The 17,017-nt window shown below is 41.4% G+C and overlaps 1 protein-coding gene across 1 annotated transcript in view; it reads left to right on the top strand.

Annotated features, from left to right (window-relative positions):
- Positions 1–17,017, top strand: part of ofcc1 (orofacial cleft 1 candidate 1) — an 83,788-nt gene that overhangs the window by 30,132 nt on the left and 36,639 nt on the right. The window contains exons 16-18 of the mRNA XM_076888075.1: positions 1,569–1,660; positions 3,449–3,594; positions 16,360–16,614. Coding sequence (XP_076744190.1) covers positions 1,569–1,660; positions 3,449–3,594; positions 16,360–16,614 — 493 coding nt within the window. The remainder of the gene's footprint in view (positions 1–1,568; positions 1,661–3,448; positions 3,595–16,359; positions 16,615–17,017) is intronic.

Genomic DNA, 17,017 nt, shown 5'->3' with positions numbered 1-17,017 from the left:
TGTGTGAGAGCATTGCATTGTTCTGACTCAGACTGTCTGCACATGAGCACAGACGTAGTGCACAGAAGACTTCTGTCTTCTGTGCACTAAGACTTCTGTCCAATGTAAACTAAAGTCAGCAGTGTCGCTGTGTGCTATTTAATCCGACTATGCTTTTTAAAACAAGGTAGGGTAACATCCTATAGTTTACAAAAAGATTCTTTGATTTTTTGACACTTGAAGACCTGTACTTTTTTATACTCTTTATACTAAGACACACCAATTTGACACAACTTTAAAATCACTTGTCTAATATTGTGCAAGTTCTTTTCATGCCACCAAACCAGTTCTAACCAGTAAAAACTGGCACAGAGGATGTCTGAAAGTGTCCCATGGTGTTTAGATCCTTTAGTTCCTGTGGTTTGCAGGGGTGGAGTCTCTGTGCATACTGTGAATGCTCGATTGGATTGGTAACAAGGGAGTTTGAAAGACCAGGTATATTTCTCAGGCTCTTATTCTCCTTGTTTGAGTCATTACTGAGCACTTTTTGGCTTAGAGTCTTCTGGAGGGGGTCACTGAAACCAGAAAGGGCCTGGCCTGCAGTGACTAACAAGAAAGAGAGCAAAACATTGCATTTAACAAAGTGGTCAGTTCTAGTCACCTGCTGTTTTAATCTTGTGGCTGGCAAGTGTGTTTATCCCAAGCCCTGATGTGACCACACAACTGAGTACACGGTTATGTAACGTCTTTATAATGTAGAAATAAAAATTTTATCCTGAGAATAGAATAACTATAACACCAGGGCAAATGTTTACCAGCAAAGGGGTGGTAATTAAAAACTACATCAGTGTGAAATCTGATTTCAGACTCTGTGAAAAATAGAGGTGAGCAGAATCTTCCTGCCATTTAAATGCAGTAAAAATTTAGCTGTCAGGAGGATTTCTGATGTGTGGCTAATATTTAAGTTATTATTACTGATATATTTAATCCCACAGCAGGAGAAAAATTATATCATTGCTGAGGCTTCCATATGTATTATATAGATGTGATTGGTTCCACGGGGGGAAAAAAAAAGTTTCACATAGTGAGATTTTTACATGTATCAAGCTAAGGTTTACTTAATTGCAACCTCCAGGCAAAGCAGGAACCCTTTTTTAAATTCTGTGAATGTTAATATGCTAAATAATGCAGATCTTCGACTCTTCAAGCATGAGACACACATCTGGCGGCTTACCATTTAAATTACAGCAAGAAAAAAAATGCGAGACAGAGAAAAGAGAAAAAGAAATGGAGGATGAAAAACACTTCAGAAGAAGGGAAATGATGGGAAAATGTGTGAAAATGTATCATAACCAAAATTTAATTTATTTTTTGATTTTTCATCATTTGTAATTGCATATATATCCATATCTATATATCTTACTGTATCTCCCTATATATTTTTTCTTCCCCTTTTTTTATTATATGTGTATTAATATTACTCAGGCCTGAAATTATAATGATAAAGTGTGGTATGCAAGAGAAAACAACCTTAAATATTCTTTTCCTCTTTACACTTACTGCACATTATTTCTCTTTTGGGCGTGCAGGCAAGAATTTCTCATCAGGAGCCATTTCTGGAAGCACCGGAGAGAAGAGTGATCCATGCAGGGAGAAAGCAGAGGGTGGGAATCACTACAAGGTAACACTGTGATTTAAGGGGAAGTGTTCCCACCCTTAAAATGAGCACCCTTTCTGCTTTCCCCTTCCATTCCCTCCCTTTCCTTCCCGCCCCTCTCTGCGGCCTTGCGCGCACCTCCCCGGCTTATTATCTGAGATTTGTCAAAATACATTTCACACTAACAGGTATTTTTCAGCCTTCAAAGCCAGTTTTGATCTGCTTGACAAGCCAAAGCAGCTCAAATTGTGTGAAATCAGCAACGCTAGCCAGGCCTCGCCTTTTTTTCTTCTTCTCCAAACCGTTCTAAACACGCCTCTTCCTGGGCTACAGACGACTTAAGCTAAATTAATCAAAGCCTGCGTGTTACCTGCCATACTTTGAAGTGGTAATTGCAAAATTACTCCATGTGCTGATCTGGCATTGCTGCCTCCCGGTCCGCCCCTTCCATTGTGCCTCTGCTGCGGCCTTTTGTTGTTGTGATGTTATTGTTGAGGTAGTTAGACGCCTATGAACAACATCAAGCCTCCTTCTCTCAAACACATATACCCACCACCCTTTCTTGCCCGTCTTTATTCCTACTAACCTCCTCCTGCTGATGTACAAGAGGCTCTTTGGACCACCATTAATCAGGGATGACCTGTTAAATAAATGAGTTTGTTGATATGAGGTTTTATATCTCTGCAGCCTCTGCAGACCATGTTTTTCCTTCCCCTCTTGGCCTATCTTTAAAACCTTGCTAACTCTGTCAAATGTCTTGGTTGGAACCCAGTTGTCTAATGATTAAGTGGAGTGATCTCCAACCTGCCCCAGCCTGGAAGCGCTAGGGATCAGATTTCAGCCCTTCAACCTGCAGTGCAGGCCTAATTAAAATGAATTTTCTCCAGGCGACCACTTTGCCCACAGGGCAGGAATTCAGCTATATACGGAATCCACTCTTAAGGTATTGCATTAAATTTATTGTGTGGAGACACTGGAGAACATTGTGGTATATCTCCTGCATTCCCCCCCCCCCGTCTCTCTGCCTTTTTCTCTCACTCTTTTCCACCTTTTTATTGTGATCATCACTCTGGAATCCAAGCTTGCTTTGGCAAAGATTGCCCTATGAAAACGGATGGAGCTTTTATGGGACTCTGCCCATTTACTACTTCCTGGGCCTAGTTTATCTCAGAGGGAGAGACAGAGAGGGATGGAGGAAAGGGAAGATGAAGAAAAAAATAAAAAATAAAACGGAGAGAGGTAGAGTCAGAAAGGGGTGGAAAAAAAAGGCAGCTTGCTTATTCCAAACTGTGGGTCTCATTAACATACATCAGTGTGTATTTCACAACTTCAAGCAGAAAGGCACTAAGCCCACCCAAGGGCAACACAGGCAGGGCTGACACGGCCAGGGAAAGCAAGCCGTTAACATGTTGGCGGCTTAACAAATAATATCTGCTCCCAAGTACCTTAGTGAAAAATTTAAAACCCCACTTCCTAACTCCATTTGACTGTGTTTATGACGATGACAGTAAACGACTTGTGTGGAAAAAAACAGTGCCAGCTGCTCAAATATCACATATTTAACGCCACCATCACTGTACGCATGTTTCCCAAATGAACTCAAGTTGAAGGATGGCATGCCGTATGCGATTTTGCCGTCATTCTTGTCTCGTGTCAATTGAGGCGCGGGTGAGATATAGGAGAGGCTCCAAAGTGCCACGCACACTGTCACTGTCACCGTGTGCATCCCCCAAGATAAATTCAGAGGCCTGTTTCCTGCTTTGATTACAAATGACATCCGCATGTGTTCTCCCCGATTTCTGCTCCTCACAGAAGAAGCCAATCAAGAAGACAAATAGCTGTGGCCCCAGCATGAGCGGCAGAAGTGCACCGCCTCGGCAGGCAGACAAACAGAAGATGCAGCCTTCAATGGAGAACCTCTCCGCGGAGGAGATGGAGGAGTATACATTCTCCCTACAGTAAGTCTCACCACTCATTATCCCGGCTCAGCCTTGCAAAATTCAAATGTGTGGGGGAAAGAAAAGAAAAAAAAGCAAAAGAAAGAAAAACGTGGGTGACAAGTGGTTTCTGTGCCTCACAGACGCTGAAATGTACAGCATCAACCAGACAGACTCTGACAACAAGACGTGCCTAGAACACCTCCTTAACAGATATAGATAAAGTAGTCGAGTGTCTTTCGAGGGAAATCCAAATGAGTTTGTATGTGGTATAGCTTAAATCGCATATAACTCAATTTTAATTTCCCAACATAAACAAGGCACACTCAAAGCAATTTCCAGAGCCTGGTGGCCTCATCTGTCCCGAAGGAAAGGAAAGCACTCCATAAGAATTTGGTGAGGAATCACAGAAATTCAGCTGCCCACAATACTATCATTTTTATATTTGATACTTTCAGAAGTCACAAGTCCTCTTTTGTCTGTTAATTAAATCTGTACTTGCCTACATTTGACTTAGATCTCAAGACTGCACAATCAACAGTCAGTGTTTCTTTGTGCTTTGCTTTTCAGGACAAAATAATCAGTCGTATTTCAGCTAATTTGCTTTGTGACAGTGTCGCATTTAAAGCCAAACCAAACGCTGCTCAAGCTACAACAATAATGTCCCCGTGAATTTTTGTTGTTGTTGTCTCCCAGTCCTCTGCAAAAATGCGTGGAAATTACGTTTCATCTTTATTGTGGCTCACAGCATTTGATTTTAATGAGAAAACAAGAATGTATGAAATACAAACAGAGCGCCGAATTTCAAACACCTCGGCCAAATTTGCTAAAAGCATCCAGGTAGCACCCGCATGCCCATGGAGCATCAAAACAGACTGAGAGCAAAATTGCTTATTTCAACAAGAAAAGTCTCAGGTATTTGTTTTTATTTGAATGTCAACTAAATTGAGGGGAGGAGATTACCATTACTGCACTGGGGGGGGAGAGTAAAGACAGCGAGAGAGTCTACTGTATGTATGTGCAAGAGAGACATAAAGCGAGCGCTCCCTGGAGATTTAAAAGTACCCATGTTTCCTCATTTCTGGGAGTTTGTAATTTATAGCTGCTGGTCACATATTAAACAAGATCAGAGACTACTCCCTGACATCTTCTGAACATACTGAGGGAATTCAAATGATTACCAGCGTATCCTGCCAACAAATGACGACATAGAGACTATCTTGAGGGAAAGTGAATACAAAAAAAAAAAAAAAAATGAACACAGAGCCCGGGCAGACTGCGCACAAAGGGACACAATTAAATGGTTTTCACGATTATTCATAGTGCCGCTTTTTACCTCTGAGCAGTTGCTGGGTTCGGTGAGATGAGACATTTCTGTCAGTTATAGGTACGGATTGTATTGAGTTGGAGACTCGGCTGTTCCCTGATGCCCTGTGAAGGTGCTGCTGCTATTGATTTCATCTTTACAAGCACACACATTACAGTATCTTTGAGCTAAAGGCTGATAATTTTATTTTATTTTTTTGCCCTCACCTAATCAGACTATTAGAAAGATACAGTGGCAGTGCTGGCTTTCACAGTGACGTTAAAGACGCAGCAGTCTCTCATCTGTCTCTCCCGCTGTGTTGTTTGACTTATTCTGGGTTTGTCTACATTACCTGAGGACTGACAGAGATGCCGACAAAAGGGATTATTTACAGATATTTTTTTATTTATTTTGCCTTAATGATGTCATCTCGCCCCGCGTCGTCTTTTGGCATTTTGGGAGCTCGGGTTTTTATCTCTGTGTCTGTGTTTATGTGCATCTGTAGACGAATGTGAGAGACAGAGGGTGTGTACAGTATTTTTTGACTATGCAAGCGAGTAGAGTATGCACACACACACACTTGCCTGTATATTCTTGTATTTTAACTGAGGAAAGGAATCATACTGAAGTGATTGAGGGATATTACTGCCATCTATTGAGCCACAAGAGACTGAGCTCATTGAGATTTTTATAAGGCATCCTGACACAAACGTGCAAATCAGATGCTCATGCATTATTAAGCAAAGACTTTGAAACAGTAAGATTCAGTTCAGACAGTCGGAGAATCACACGAGCGGTGTAACATAGTGCATTCATTTATGTGTCGCAGTCAGGAGCACTTTATTCATCAAGTAAAATAAATGCAGCGCGATGAATTGGAATGAAGTGGGCTAATGTCTTAAAGAGATCTGCAGTATGTATGGGACCTGTATACAAGTGCTTAGACTGTGTGTGCGTTACAGGTGGGACTGTAAATTAAATTAAAAAAATTTTTTTTTTTAAATGTATCAACTACATAAAAACATAATACTGATACAAGTAGAACCAAGTCGACACGAATGAAAACTACTAGAGGTTTTATGTAAAAGTTTTTTTTATTCCAAATGGTGACAACGTCATCTACTTTGACAGAAATACTGCAAAGTACATCTTTTGGGAGGAGATGTTTCCAATGGATATGATTGTTTATATATTATAGTACACACATGTATATTTTTTATTTAAAGTCTTTGTTTCATTGGGTGAGGATCAGGCTTTCTTGTGTAATTGTTTTCACATTTCCACGCTGGTGATCTAAAAAGGCATAGAAATAAAATAAAAAAATAATGAAGTTGAAAATCAAAGAAAACACTATGCTATGCACTTTTTTTTTAAAAACTGCAGGTATTGACAATTTTTGTCAAGCGTTACTGTGCCGCTGATATCTGTTTGAACACGCTTGAAAGACTCCAGCCGACCCTCCAGTTTATTTGATGTCTACAAGTGTAATTTTCAATACTCCTCTTTTTTTCTCACAGAATAGCACTGAGCAAAATCAAAGCACCTGATTCAATATGGCTGTTGTAATTCGATCGGGCCAATTTAATGCTTTTGGTCGAGGATAAACATGCTGAATTAATTTTACACTTTAAAGACTACTTTACATTTTGTGTACTCAGCACGGTGATGAGATACTAATGGTAGCTCACATTCGACCTGTGCAAACCTCATCATGTGTGATATTGACGAATTATTACTAATAATAATAATTACTATTAGTTGTTATCTGATAATATATACCCTCTTCCTATGTAGTGTACCACATACTTACATGATTATTATCAAATTGCTATAGTGTCGTATTATACCTCATCAATGTCACCCAACTGTTTTTTTTTCCTACTCTCGTTTTGAGGAGAGAAACCTGTTTTAATCAAAGTCATTCTCATATAGCAATTAGATCTAATTAGTCCAATTATCAAGATTCTAATTACACTGAAATATATCCCCTAAATCTCATATCAATTATAGTATGTGTGACTCGTCCTGATCGGGAAACATGAAGAGCGACAGTGAAGACAAAGCTGTGTTGAAGGTAGCAGAGAGCGTTTTCATTCTCTGGAGGACAACTGGCTGCAGAACTGTCCCCATCTGTCCCCAAAGCTTTTATTACAAAATGCTGTTTGGTCATCTGGGGATAAATGTCGCTTAACCTTTATCTAGTTGTTTCAAAATCTGAACTATTTTGCTGCTAATTATGATGCCATGATTAGTTACATGCTTGTTTGTCGTCTCAGTTAGATAAGTTGAATGAATAATAATAAATACAGTTTCAGCTGTTATTGCTGCAGCTATTAAACACCACCGTTAAGTCTGGACTCAAGGAAGGAAGAAGCCACTGCGGTGACAGTGAACTAGATTAAAGTTAGGTTGAACTTTTGGTAGCACAGTAGCTCATATGCTAATAAGTCTCAAACAGGTACACAAATCCACACACACACACGAAATCAGGAGCAGACCTTGATTGTGTAGCACAGTATGTTGCTATAGTGGTGGAGTGTTATACTGTAGGTGCACTGGAAAACACACACGCACACACACACACACACACACACACACACACACACACACACGCACACACACACACACACGCACAGCCTGCTCTTGCTGTGGAGTCAGAGGGAACACACTGACCTAATTTCCCCCAGTTAACTCGCCTCGTTGGGGACCAACGTTCCTCTCCACCCGTTTCCCCCAACCGAGCCTATAGGAGCGTCCCTGATGTGTATCTCTGTGTCTCTATCATTCTGTGCCCTCCATCTGTTTGAGTATGTTTCCTCGCTCAAATATAAGATTCCAAGTTAAGTGTTATTCTATTTTACGTGTTTATAACAAGGGTAACGTGCAACCCCGCAGTGCCGCACGCCTGGGAAAGACCAGCAACTGTCGTGGAGAGAAAGAAAGCCGAGCCTGAAGTTGTGTACAGAAAAAAGGCAGAAAAACACCTGAAATAACACCCAGTTTCAGGCTGTCAATCCTCTGCAAACTGCAGCTACGAATCACAACTCTGTGCAAGGGTCAATAAATTCTGATGTAATACTGGTAGGATAAGTGGGTGGAGACATGGTGGTGCTAGTCACCCCTCTCTAGCGCTTTCCAGGGCTCTTTCCTGTACTGAGAGGGCAGGGAAGTGTCTGCGCTTCTGCATGCCCAAGTACCTGCTTGCATGTGTGAAAGAGTGGCCCCTGGCTACCACGGCCCGAGTGCACATGTTAGGGGTTTTTTTTAGTGGCCAGACGTGCCCTGGGTCACTTTCAGATCTCACAGACACATACTCGCAAAATCAACATGCCGCTTCCTTTATGGAAATCAGAGCTGTCACATCCTTGACAGACTAACACTGCAATATGATTGGTTAATTCACACTGATGGTGTGCATCAGTGGGCGCATACTGCGGTCCCATTGGTGGTCTGGGTCAAATGAATGCGCTTCACACTGACACGTGGGAAAGAGGGGAGGTGTCAGATACTGAAAAGTGGCAGGAGCTATATGTAAGAATATATGAGTAATCGCATATGATTTGTGCATGAGGCCTTTGTGTGCACTTGAAAAAATAGAGCTAAGCCAGAGATGGCACTTAACTTATGCTCTTCCTTTTTTCTTTTATATCTGTAATCACTAGTTCCCCAGCGTTATATAAACACATAACTCTTCCAGAAATTACAAGTTTTACATGCAGCTATGTAACAGCCAATGCACTGTAGCACAAACATGCACTAATGGACTGTGTCCTGTGCAAATAAATGTGAACTCTTAGGAAAATATTACTGACAGGCAGCTCTGATACTATAACTGACAAGCTCTCTGGATGCCGATGTAATCAGAAGTTGCAGTTGCCTACTGCAGCGTTTGTATATATATACACTGAACAAAAATATAAACGCAACACCTTTGTTACTGCTCCCATTCCCCATGGGATGGACGTAGAGACCTAAAATTCATTCCAGATACACAATATAACCATCCCTCCCAGACAGTGGTCACAAATCAGTCCAAATGTGTGGTAGTGGGCACATCTGCTATATTGAGATAATCCATCCCACCTCACAGGTGTGCCACATCAGGATGCTGATCTGACATCATGAGTAGTGCACAGGTGTACCTCAGACTGCCCACAACAAAAGGCCACCCTGGAATGTGCAGTTTTGTCTCACAGCAAAATGCCACAGATGCCACAAGCAATGAGGGAGCGTGCAATTGGCATGCTGACAGCAGGAATGTCAACCAGATCTGTCGCCCGTGCATTGAATGTTCATTTCTCAACCATAAGCTGTCTCCACAGGCGTTTCAGAGAATATGGCAGCACATCCAACCGGCCTCACAACCGCAGACCTCGTGTAACCACACCAGCCCAGGACCTCCACATCCAGCAGGTTCACCTCCAAGATCGTCTGAGACCAGCCACCCAGACAGCTGCTGGAACAATTGGTTTGCACAACCAAACAATTTCTGCACAAACTGTCAGAAACCGTCTCAGGGACGCTCAACTGCATGCCCGTCGTCCTCATCGGGGTCTTGACCTGACTCCAGCTCGTCGCCGTAACAGACTTGTGTGGGCAAATGCTCACATTCGATGGCGTCTGGCACGTTGGAGAGGTGTGCGCTTCACGGATGAATCATGGTTCACATTGTTCAGGGCAGATGGCAGCTGAGAATGTCCCAGTTCTTGCATGGCCAGCATACTCACCGGACATGTCACCCATTGAGCATGTTCGGGATGTGCTTGACCGGCGTATACGACAGCGTGTACCAGTTCCCACGAATATCCAACAACCTCGCACAGCCATTGAAGTGGAGTGGACCAACATTCCAAAGGCCACAATTGACAATCTGATAGACTCCATGCGACGATGTGTTGCACTGCATGAGGCAAATGGTGGTCACACCAGATACTGACCGGTTCTGGGTCCCCAGACCCCCAATAGCGCAAAAAACTGCACATTCCAGGGTGGCCTTTTGTTGTGGGCAGTCTGAGGTACACCTGTGCACTACTCATGATGTCAGATCAGCATCCTGATGTGGCACACCTGTGAGGTGGGATGGATTATCTCAATATAGCAGATGTGCCCACTACCACACATTTGGACTGATTTGTGACCACTGTCTGGGAGGGATGGTTATATTGTGTATCTGGAATGAATTTTAGGTCTCTACGTCCATCCCATGGGGAATGGGAGCAAAAACAAAAGTGTTGCGTTTATATTTTTGTTCAGTGTATATGCATGATGTCATCTGCACACGTTTTAGCTATTATTATCAGCAATAAACAAAGGTGGAGCAGGCCTGACAGGCATTTACCTTCTTCTTATATTTGCTTGGAGACAGTTACAGTTATAGTATCTATAAAAAAAACATGATCTTTGTTAATCCATATTTGTGTTGAGGCTGGATTCCTTTGAATGAAGCATTTGAATCAATAACAAAACATTACATAATTGAACATAATTGGCCCCCATTAGTGGTAATGTATTGTAACAAAGCCTGGGATTGGAAAAAAAGTGGTTTGAGAGTTACAGACTCCTACTCCAAAAGGCATTTCAGGCCACGTCTTCAAGTCAAACATCATCTTTGCTTTTTGTCTTTAGCACTCACTTAATTGATCTCTGCGTACCCGCACAGTTAGACTCTATAGCTCTTTATTATTTCCTTTCTTCCTCTCCCTCCCTCCTGTTAATTCCGTCTTTATCTCACTTCTCTGCCTCTCATTTTCTCCATCTTTCCCTCTCCATCCTGTCTCTATCTCTCTGGTGACAATGTCCTGCAGTTATGAAGCAAGGTCAAAAAAGTGAAATCCATTTAAATACTGATGCAACTCTCTGGAGGGCCATACATACATTCTGCAGCACCCGTCCCTGTACACCTCACACAGATTGCTGAATGGATGGATGTGGAACATTTATTTGTTCTGCATTTATCGCTTATTGTGTTGCACATCCACTGGCACCCATATCTGTATTTTCTCAGCGCCCCCCAAAAATCTAGAGAGAGAGCGAGAAAACAACAACCTGTTCTTCATTGTTGAGCACAAGGGTGGTGGTAGTTGCACCATTTGTGTGTGTGTGTGTGTGTGTGTGTGTGTGTGTGTGTGTGTGTGTGTGTGTGTGTGTGTGTGTGTGTGTGTGTAGCACTCGCAAAGTCAGTATGTGTTTGTCCATCCCAGGTGCATCTGCATTTGAAATGTTTCCACCCTACTTTATGGTGCACCAAGGGACCTGCCATTTCCATTTTTAATTCCCTCTCGTGCTAAGTCAGGCACTCCATAAAAACGCCACATGTTGCTCAGCAATGAAACAGCTACCTCATTTATGCATCTAAACTATTCCAATGTGTGCGAGGAGGCCAAAATGTTTTTGCAGGAGGAGTTTAGGCAATGCAAGAGTCAAGTTGCTAAATTATGGCTCATGATCTAAGACTAGTTTATCCACAAATATGAGATATGAGACGGTTACATGGTTTGACTTGTAGAGCTGTTGTTATACCTCTCATCTATAAATGTATCATAGATATTTTTACTTTTTAAAATTCTGTTCTCCATAACTTCTGTTTAATTGCAAGTAATTGGCTTGATTTTTAATTCTGATGTGTACAGGTTTTATTACATGGCAATTGACTCCAAATACCTGCCACTGTGCTCCAGTTTTGTCAATGGAGCTCGTTTAGGGTATGTATATACTCTTTGGCAGATTTGCAAAATAAATAAATAAATAAATGTGCTTATAAAACCTCAACATGTTAAGGTAGTTTCACTTGGAAAAAAATAAAGCAAAGAAAAAAAACAAATGAGAGGAGGGAGTACGAGAGAAAGAGTGAGCACAAAGTTGTATCCGATGCATTTTTTTTTTCATGCTTTCTGATTCTTTTTTTTCCTTGTATAAATAAAAGTTCTCACAAGATGATATAAAATGACTCAATTATCTAAAAGCCTTACAGGCACAGAGAGATGCTCTGTCCAAGTTGTTATTGTGCACACACACATACACGTTCGAGGTGCTTTGGAAAATGATACCAGCTTAGAAACCAATAATTATCATTTAATACATCTTGTGGGAGCGTGTTTCTTTATGGTTTCCACTTTGTAAGCTTCGTGCATTATATTTGGCCCACCTGTGCAAAGCACTGCTTCAGTGCCAGAACTGCAATAAACATCTGTACTTCTGCATGAATAAAATTTAAAAATAAATACGTTTGTTCACATAATTGAAATGCATACACGTGAATTTTATTTACACAAACTTCTGAAACTTATTTGGCAGTTTTAGTTAATAATTCTTTATTGTGATTTTTTTGCACTCGCATTATAGATCTCCTACAGAACTAAAGAAACCACTTGCATGAAATGCAAAACAGCTTCAAGAACTTTTCAAGCTTTTCAGGATCACTTGCATTAGAGTCAAATGTCAAAATAATTATTAGTATTCAAATATAACTGATAACATCCACTTCTTTGGTTTCCAGGGACAAAAGGCAAAAAAAAAGTGTTAAATGAAAAGCAAGACATAAGAAGCTGGAGCAGTGATGGCTTTGGCAGCGATTCAATTGAAACAAGTAATAATCTGTTGGGGACCCGTTTTTGTGGAGTATCCAGCTGTGGGAGGCCAGGGAGTGCCTTGGTGTGTCTACTTTGTGTGTAACAGTGATTATGCAGGTGGCATGCCAGGCTAAATTAGTTAGTCTAAAGAAGCCAAAGCGCTCCCAACTACTTTTGGGTGCCAACAACTTGTAAAATGTAACAATGTTCTGACAAAATGATAGATATCTCATGCCCGGAGTGAGCAATGGCTGGTTAACATTACACAAGTATGTTTCAAAACATTGAAACAAAAAGGCCATTTAGTTTAACATCTAAAGCAAAAGAGGATTTATTACTTTTATTATTCATTTTGTTTATCATATTGTGTTTGTTTTGTTGTAATTTAAGACAGTGATGCTGGATGCTGTTGCTGGGCTGACTGACTGACTAAAGTGATATAGGTGTTTAGTCTCGCAGCTTTGGGTGTGATGCCTGTGGTATGTTTTGATTCAGCTTTGTGGACTCTAGTAGCTTAGGTCTTCCCCTCTACATGCCCCATCATAACTATCTACACTGACAGCATACTGATGCACATATACAATGCCAATCAAATTTGTGAAAGACCACTTAAAGCACAAGTTTTATTCTGGACGCTCTCACCACTTTTAAATACACAGTTATCCCCTCACTAATTATTCTCTGAGTTACTTGCTCTCTCTGTTTTCTTGGCTGATAGACAGCGTTCTTTGTTTTATTCCAGTTAAACGCATTTTGCCACTACCTGTGTCTGCAACCGTCATTAGCCAGCAATGCCTCTAAGCTCTCGATGTATCACATGGGTACTGCAAACACAGGTGACAAGGCTGACATGATGACCTATAAGTTTCTTTCAGATTACCAAAAACCTTTCACCACGTTCCAAGCCCTAGCAACGCCTTAGACCTGATTGTGTAACGCACGTAGGACAGATGACAGATACACTCCTAATTCAAAACAAATGCATTATCAGCGTTCCTCAAAAATGAAATATAAACAAAGATGTGGTATCTTGAGTCCTATCTCTTGACAGAGATAATCACACTTCCATAATCACCACAACACTTATGCATCTGGGCCACTAAGAAAACAATTACATTATCTGTCAATCTCTTAAGTCTATTTTCACAGTGGGTTTTTTTTTTTTTTTTTTTGCTTTCTCTGTTTCCCCAACAGCAAACCGTTCATCGACTAGGTGGGAAAAGAAGTGTGGGAATTTAAAAACAATGCCGGTGGCCTAAATAAGAAAGTGACAGAAAATATCTTAATCCTCCGAATAAAGGGATAAGTCCAAGACTTTAAGTGGTCTGACACTGGAGGGTTTAAGCCATCGGGGCTACGCAGAGGGAATCTGCGGGTTACCTTTACTCCCTACAGCCCTGGAGCCTTCACACCATAAGTGTGCTATTTTAAATGGAACACCCCACTGTACTCCCTCCCCCATCCACCCTTCCATCTCGTATTACCCGTGCCGTCTTCAAGGTATAATGCATGTCACTACTTGCTTTTCGCTTTGTGCTATTTTTAAGAGCGTAGCGTCTGTTTGTTGTCATAGCGTACAACATTAAGGGACACCAGCCTGGGAAAACCAGTCCAGGAGATGCTTCTGACAGAAACACGCTAGTTAAATCTGATTTACAGGCCTTGGCACACTCAGGAAAGATTTGGAGTGGATGATGAGTCCTTTTGCAATATGCTTTGATGACACGGGTATGAAGAACAAACATATCAAAACTAAGATAATGAGCAAACAGCTTCTGGCCCAGATTTCACAAAAGCATTAAAACTACAATTAAAATATAGTATTATGTCCCATGCATGCCTGTTGAAATGGTTGGTTTCATCACTTGGCCACTGTGCCACATACTATCAGCCATTCAGAGGACAGGCTGTGATATTGAAATGAAACATCCTTCATCCCTGCGAGATAAAAATCCCACACGTCCGCCTGCTGCCTTCCCCTATTTTTCTGTATTATACTTTTGTAATTGGAGGTGCCATAATGAAATCAATTCAGTCGGGATAACAGATTTCACATCATGTTACCGGTTTCCTTTAGAAGGGGCCGCTTCGTGAAGACGTCTAAAAATATTCCTCTTTCATGCATCATCAATATCTTCATTACATGAAAGATGGACGTCAGATTGTGTTTGCTGTTTCTGCGCGATGCCAGTTGACAGGGTAGCATCTCGCCTGTGTCTGCGACACACTGCGTTTACAGGGATTTGGAGAGCATTTTTTGTACAACACAGTGAAGTTGCGATAAAGCTGGAAGTGCTTTTGTGGAGAAGCATGAGATGCGTTTGCTAAGACATCATCTTTCTATCTGCGTTTTAACTCCAAATCTTGTATAAAAGCACTGAATTGGATCTTTTTCAGTGATAGTAAACAAAGACTTTGGCTGAATAAATATATATATTTACTCTGTGTGCATGAGCAACCAGTGGTTTCACACAGGAAACACGCAGTTTATTCGCAGTGGAGTATACTTTAGTTTAAGATCTCAAACAGAGAGCTGAGTGATAACAGACTTTCATGACACATTTAGCCCAACAGGATAAATGTTATTTCAGCCAAGCTCGAACATTTATCAGCCCAAACTCTTGACTGAGCACCTTTTTTTTTTTTCAATGAATTCCAACTTTTCCCACATGTACAGCAAAATATACCACTGCTCTAAATAGCATCCACTGAGGAAACTTGATTCAACTTCAGATAATTTCACACTTCACACCTCACAGCGACGGCCAAAATTATCTCTGGGTTCGAACAAAACTATGTGAGGCTCCACATTTTCGTATTAGTAGAAGCAGGGAACACAATGCACTTGTACATTTTGATGCAAGTCTAGCCCACATTTGGTAATGGGGGTGAGAGAGCAATACAATTGATTCGGTTTTTCGTCTTTAGGCAATGTACCATTTTCCCTAGATACACACTACAAAGTGAATTCCAACTGTGCTCTGGGACACAGTGGTGAGACATGGGGATGTCCACAGGCATATGCCTTAAGTCACATTGTGTGATCCTCGCCATAGCTCTACTGTAAACACCTACTTTAAGTCTTGTTCTAATTACTATCAGGCGAATGCTAGGAGTCATCACTATCACTGCTTGTTGACATGTGCAAATTATATTGAACAAAAGTCAACGAATGTTGTAAATGCACACCTAATTTACCTATACACAAATGTGAAGTGTCAGGTTTTTATGTTAGGGTATTTCCTTTCCTTTTCTTTCCTTTCCTTTCCTTTCCTTTCCTTTGCTCCTGCTTCCACTGCTCCATCTGTGCACTCCTTATGAAAGGGAATAGTTGAGCAGGCCTGACAAAGGGCGGCACATAGGAGGCAGAGGTGCTGAGGGAAGCTGAGCACCGCTGAAAGGGATTCCTATCTGTTTGCGTGTCTTTGGTGTGTTAGTGAGGGGGAAAAAAAGAGAGAGCACTTGTGTATATGTTGGCAATTGTATGCGTGTGTGTGCCAGTTTGAATACTACATTTCCCTACCTTTAATGTTTACTGCATGGCTGTCGTGATGGAAATAAGCTTCTGAATAGTATGCAACAGAAAGAGGAGGAAGGATTTGCATCATTATTCAAAGTGATTGTCATAACCTCCAAATCGACTGAACAAAGTCAACACCTTTGTTCTGTTTCAGTAATCTTGCTTTATGTGGTCACCTGTGCATGAACGTTCTTATCCAGCCTGAAAGTGTGATGTAAAATTAATGAGAAAAAAAGACATTACAATGCTTTCATTGGAGGAAATCTGAGTAATGAACTCACATAATTACATACTTGAGTAATAGTATCAGTGTCTAAAAAAAAAAAAGAAATGCTGAAGAAAACTTCAGATAGTCATGTACAGTGTGTATGATCCTCCTCTTATGAAAACAGATCACAACTGACTGGACCTGGCTCCTGTCCTCCGTGTCTGTCTGACCGAGCGCGTCTGGCTCTCTCCATGCTGCCATCTGAGCTGGGCCTGCCGTTGCTGCGGCAACAACAACAACTGCATAGTAGCTGGCATGGCTCCGTTCAGCAGCTCGGCCTCATTATACTGCTGCTGGCTTTGATGTGGTTTCTGAGGCTCTACCTGCATTACTGCAGCCAGTGGCTCTACCTCCAGGCCATAGCAGTTCCTGTCAACAAGTGAGTTTGCTTCCTTTGATATTGCCCTGCACACACACACATGCATGGAAGAGGATCGCATGAATACACACACAGACGCGCAAAACTTTTCAAGCGCACACATTGCTGCTGAGATAAATCCATTAATAAAAACGGAGGACTGACACATACCAGATAATAGTAGCATATTACCATACTGTAAATTCATTAGCATGGCCACACATAACATGACCTGAATGTAGGCTCACACACATGCGGTGTACAGTTATGGGAAAATACGATGCGGAGAGGACAACAAGCTGAGAGGATGAGGATGTGCTGTGTGTGTCTTGGTGTGTGTGTTGGCAAATGCAGGCTTGATACACCCAGATCATCTGTTTGGAATCCCCCCATTAACATTTTAACAAGACTTTCTCAATATTAA

Source organism: Maylandia zebra, linkage group LG9 (genome assembly GCF_041146795.1).
Source record: "Maylandia zebra isolate NMK-2024a linkage group LG9, Mzebra_GT3a, whole genome shotgun sequence".
NCBI classification, from domain to species: Eukaryota; Metazoa; Chordata; class Actinopteri; order Cichliformes; family Cichlidae; genus Maylandia; species Maylandia zebra.
This window is presented reverse-complemented; position numbering and strand designations above follow the sequence as displayed.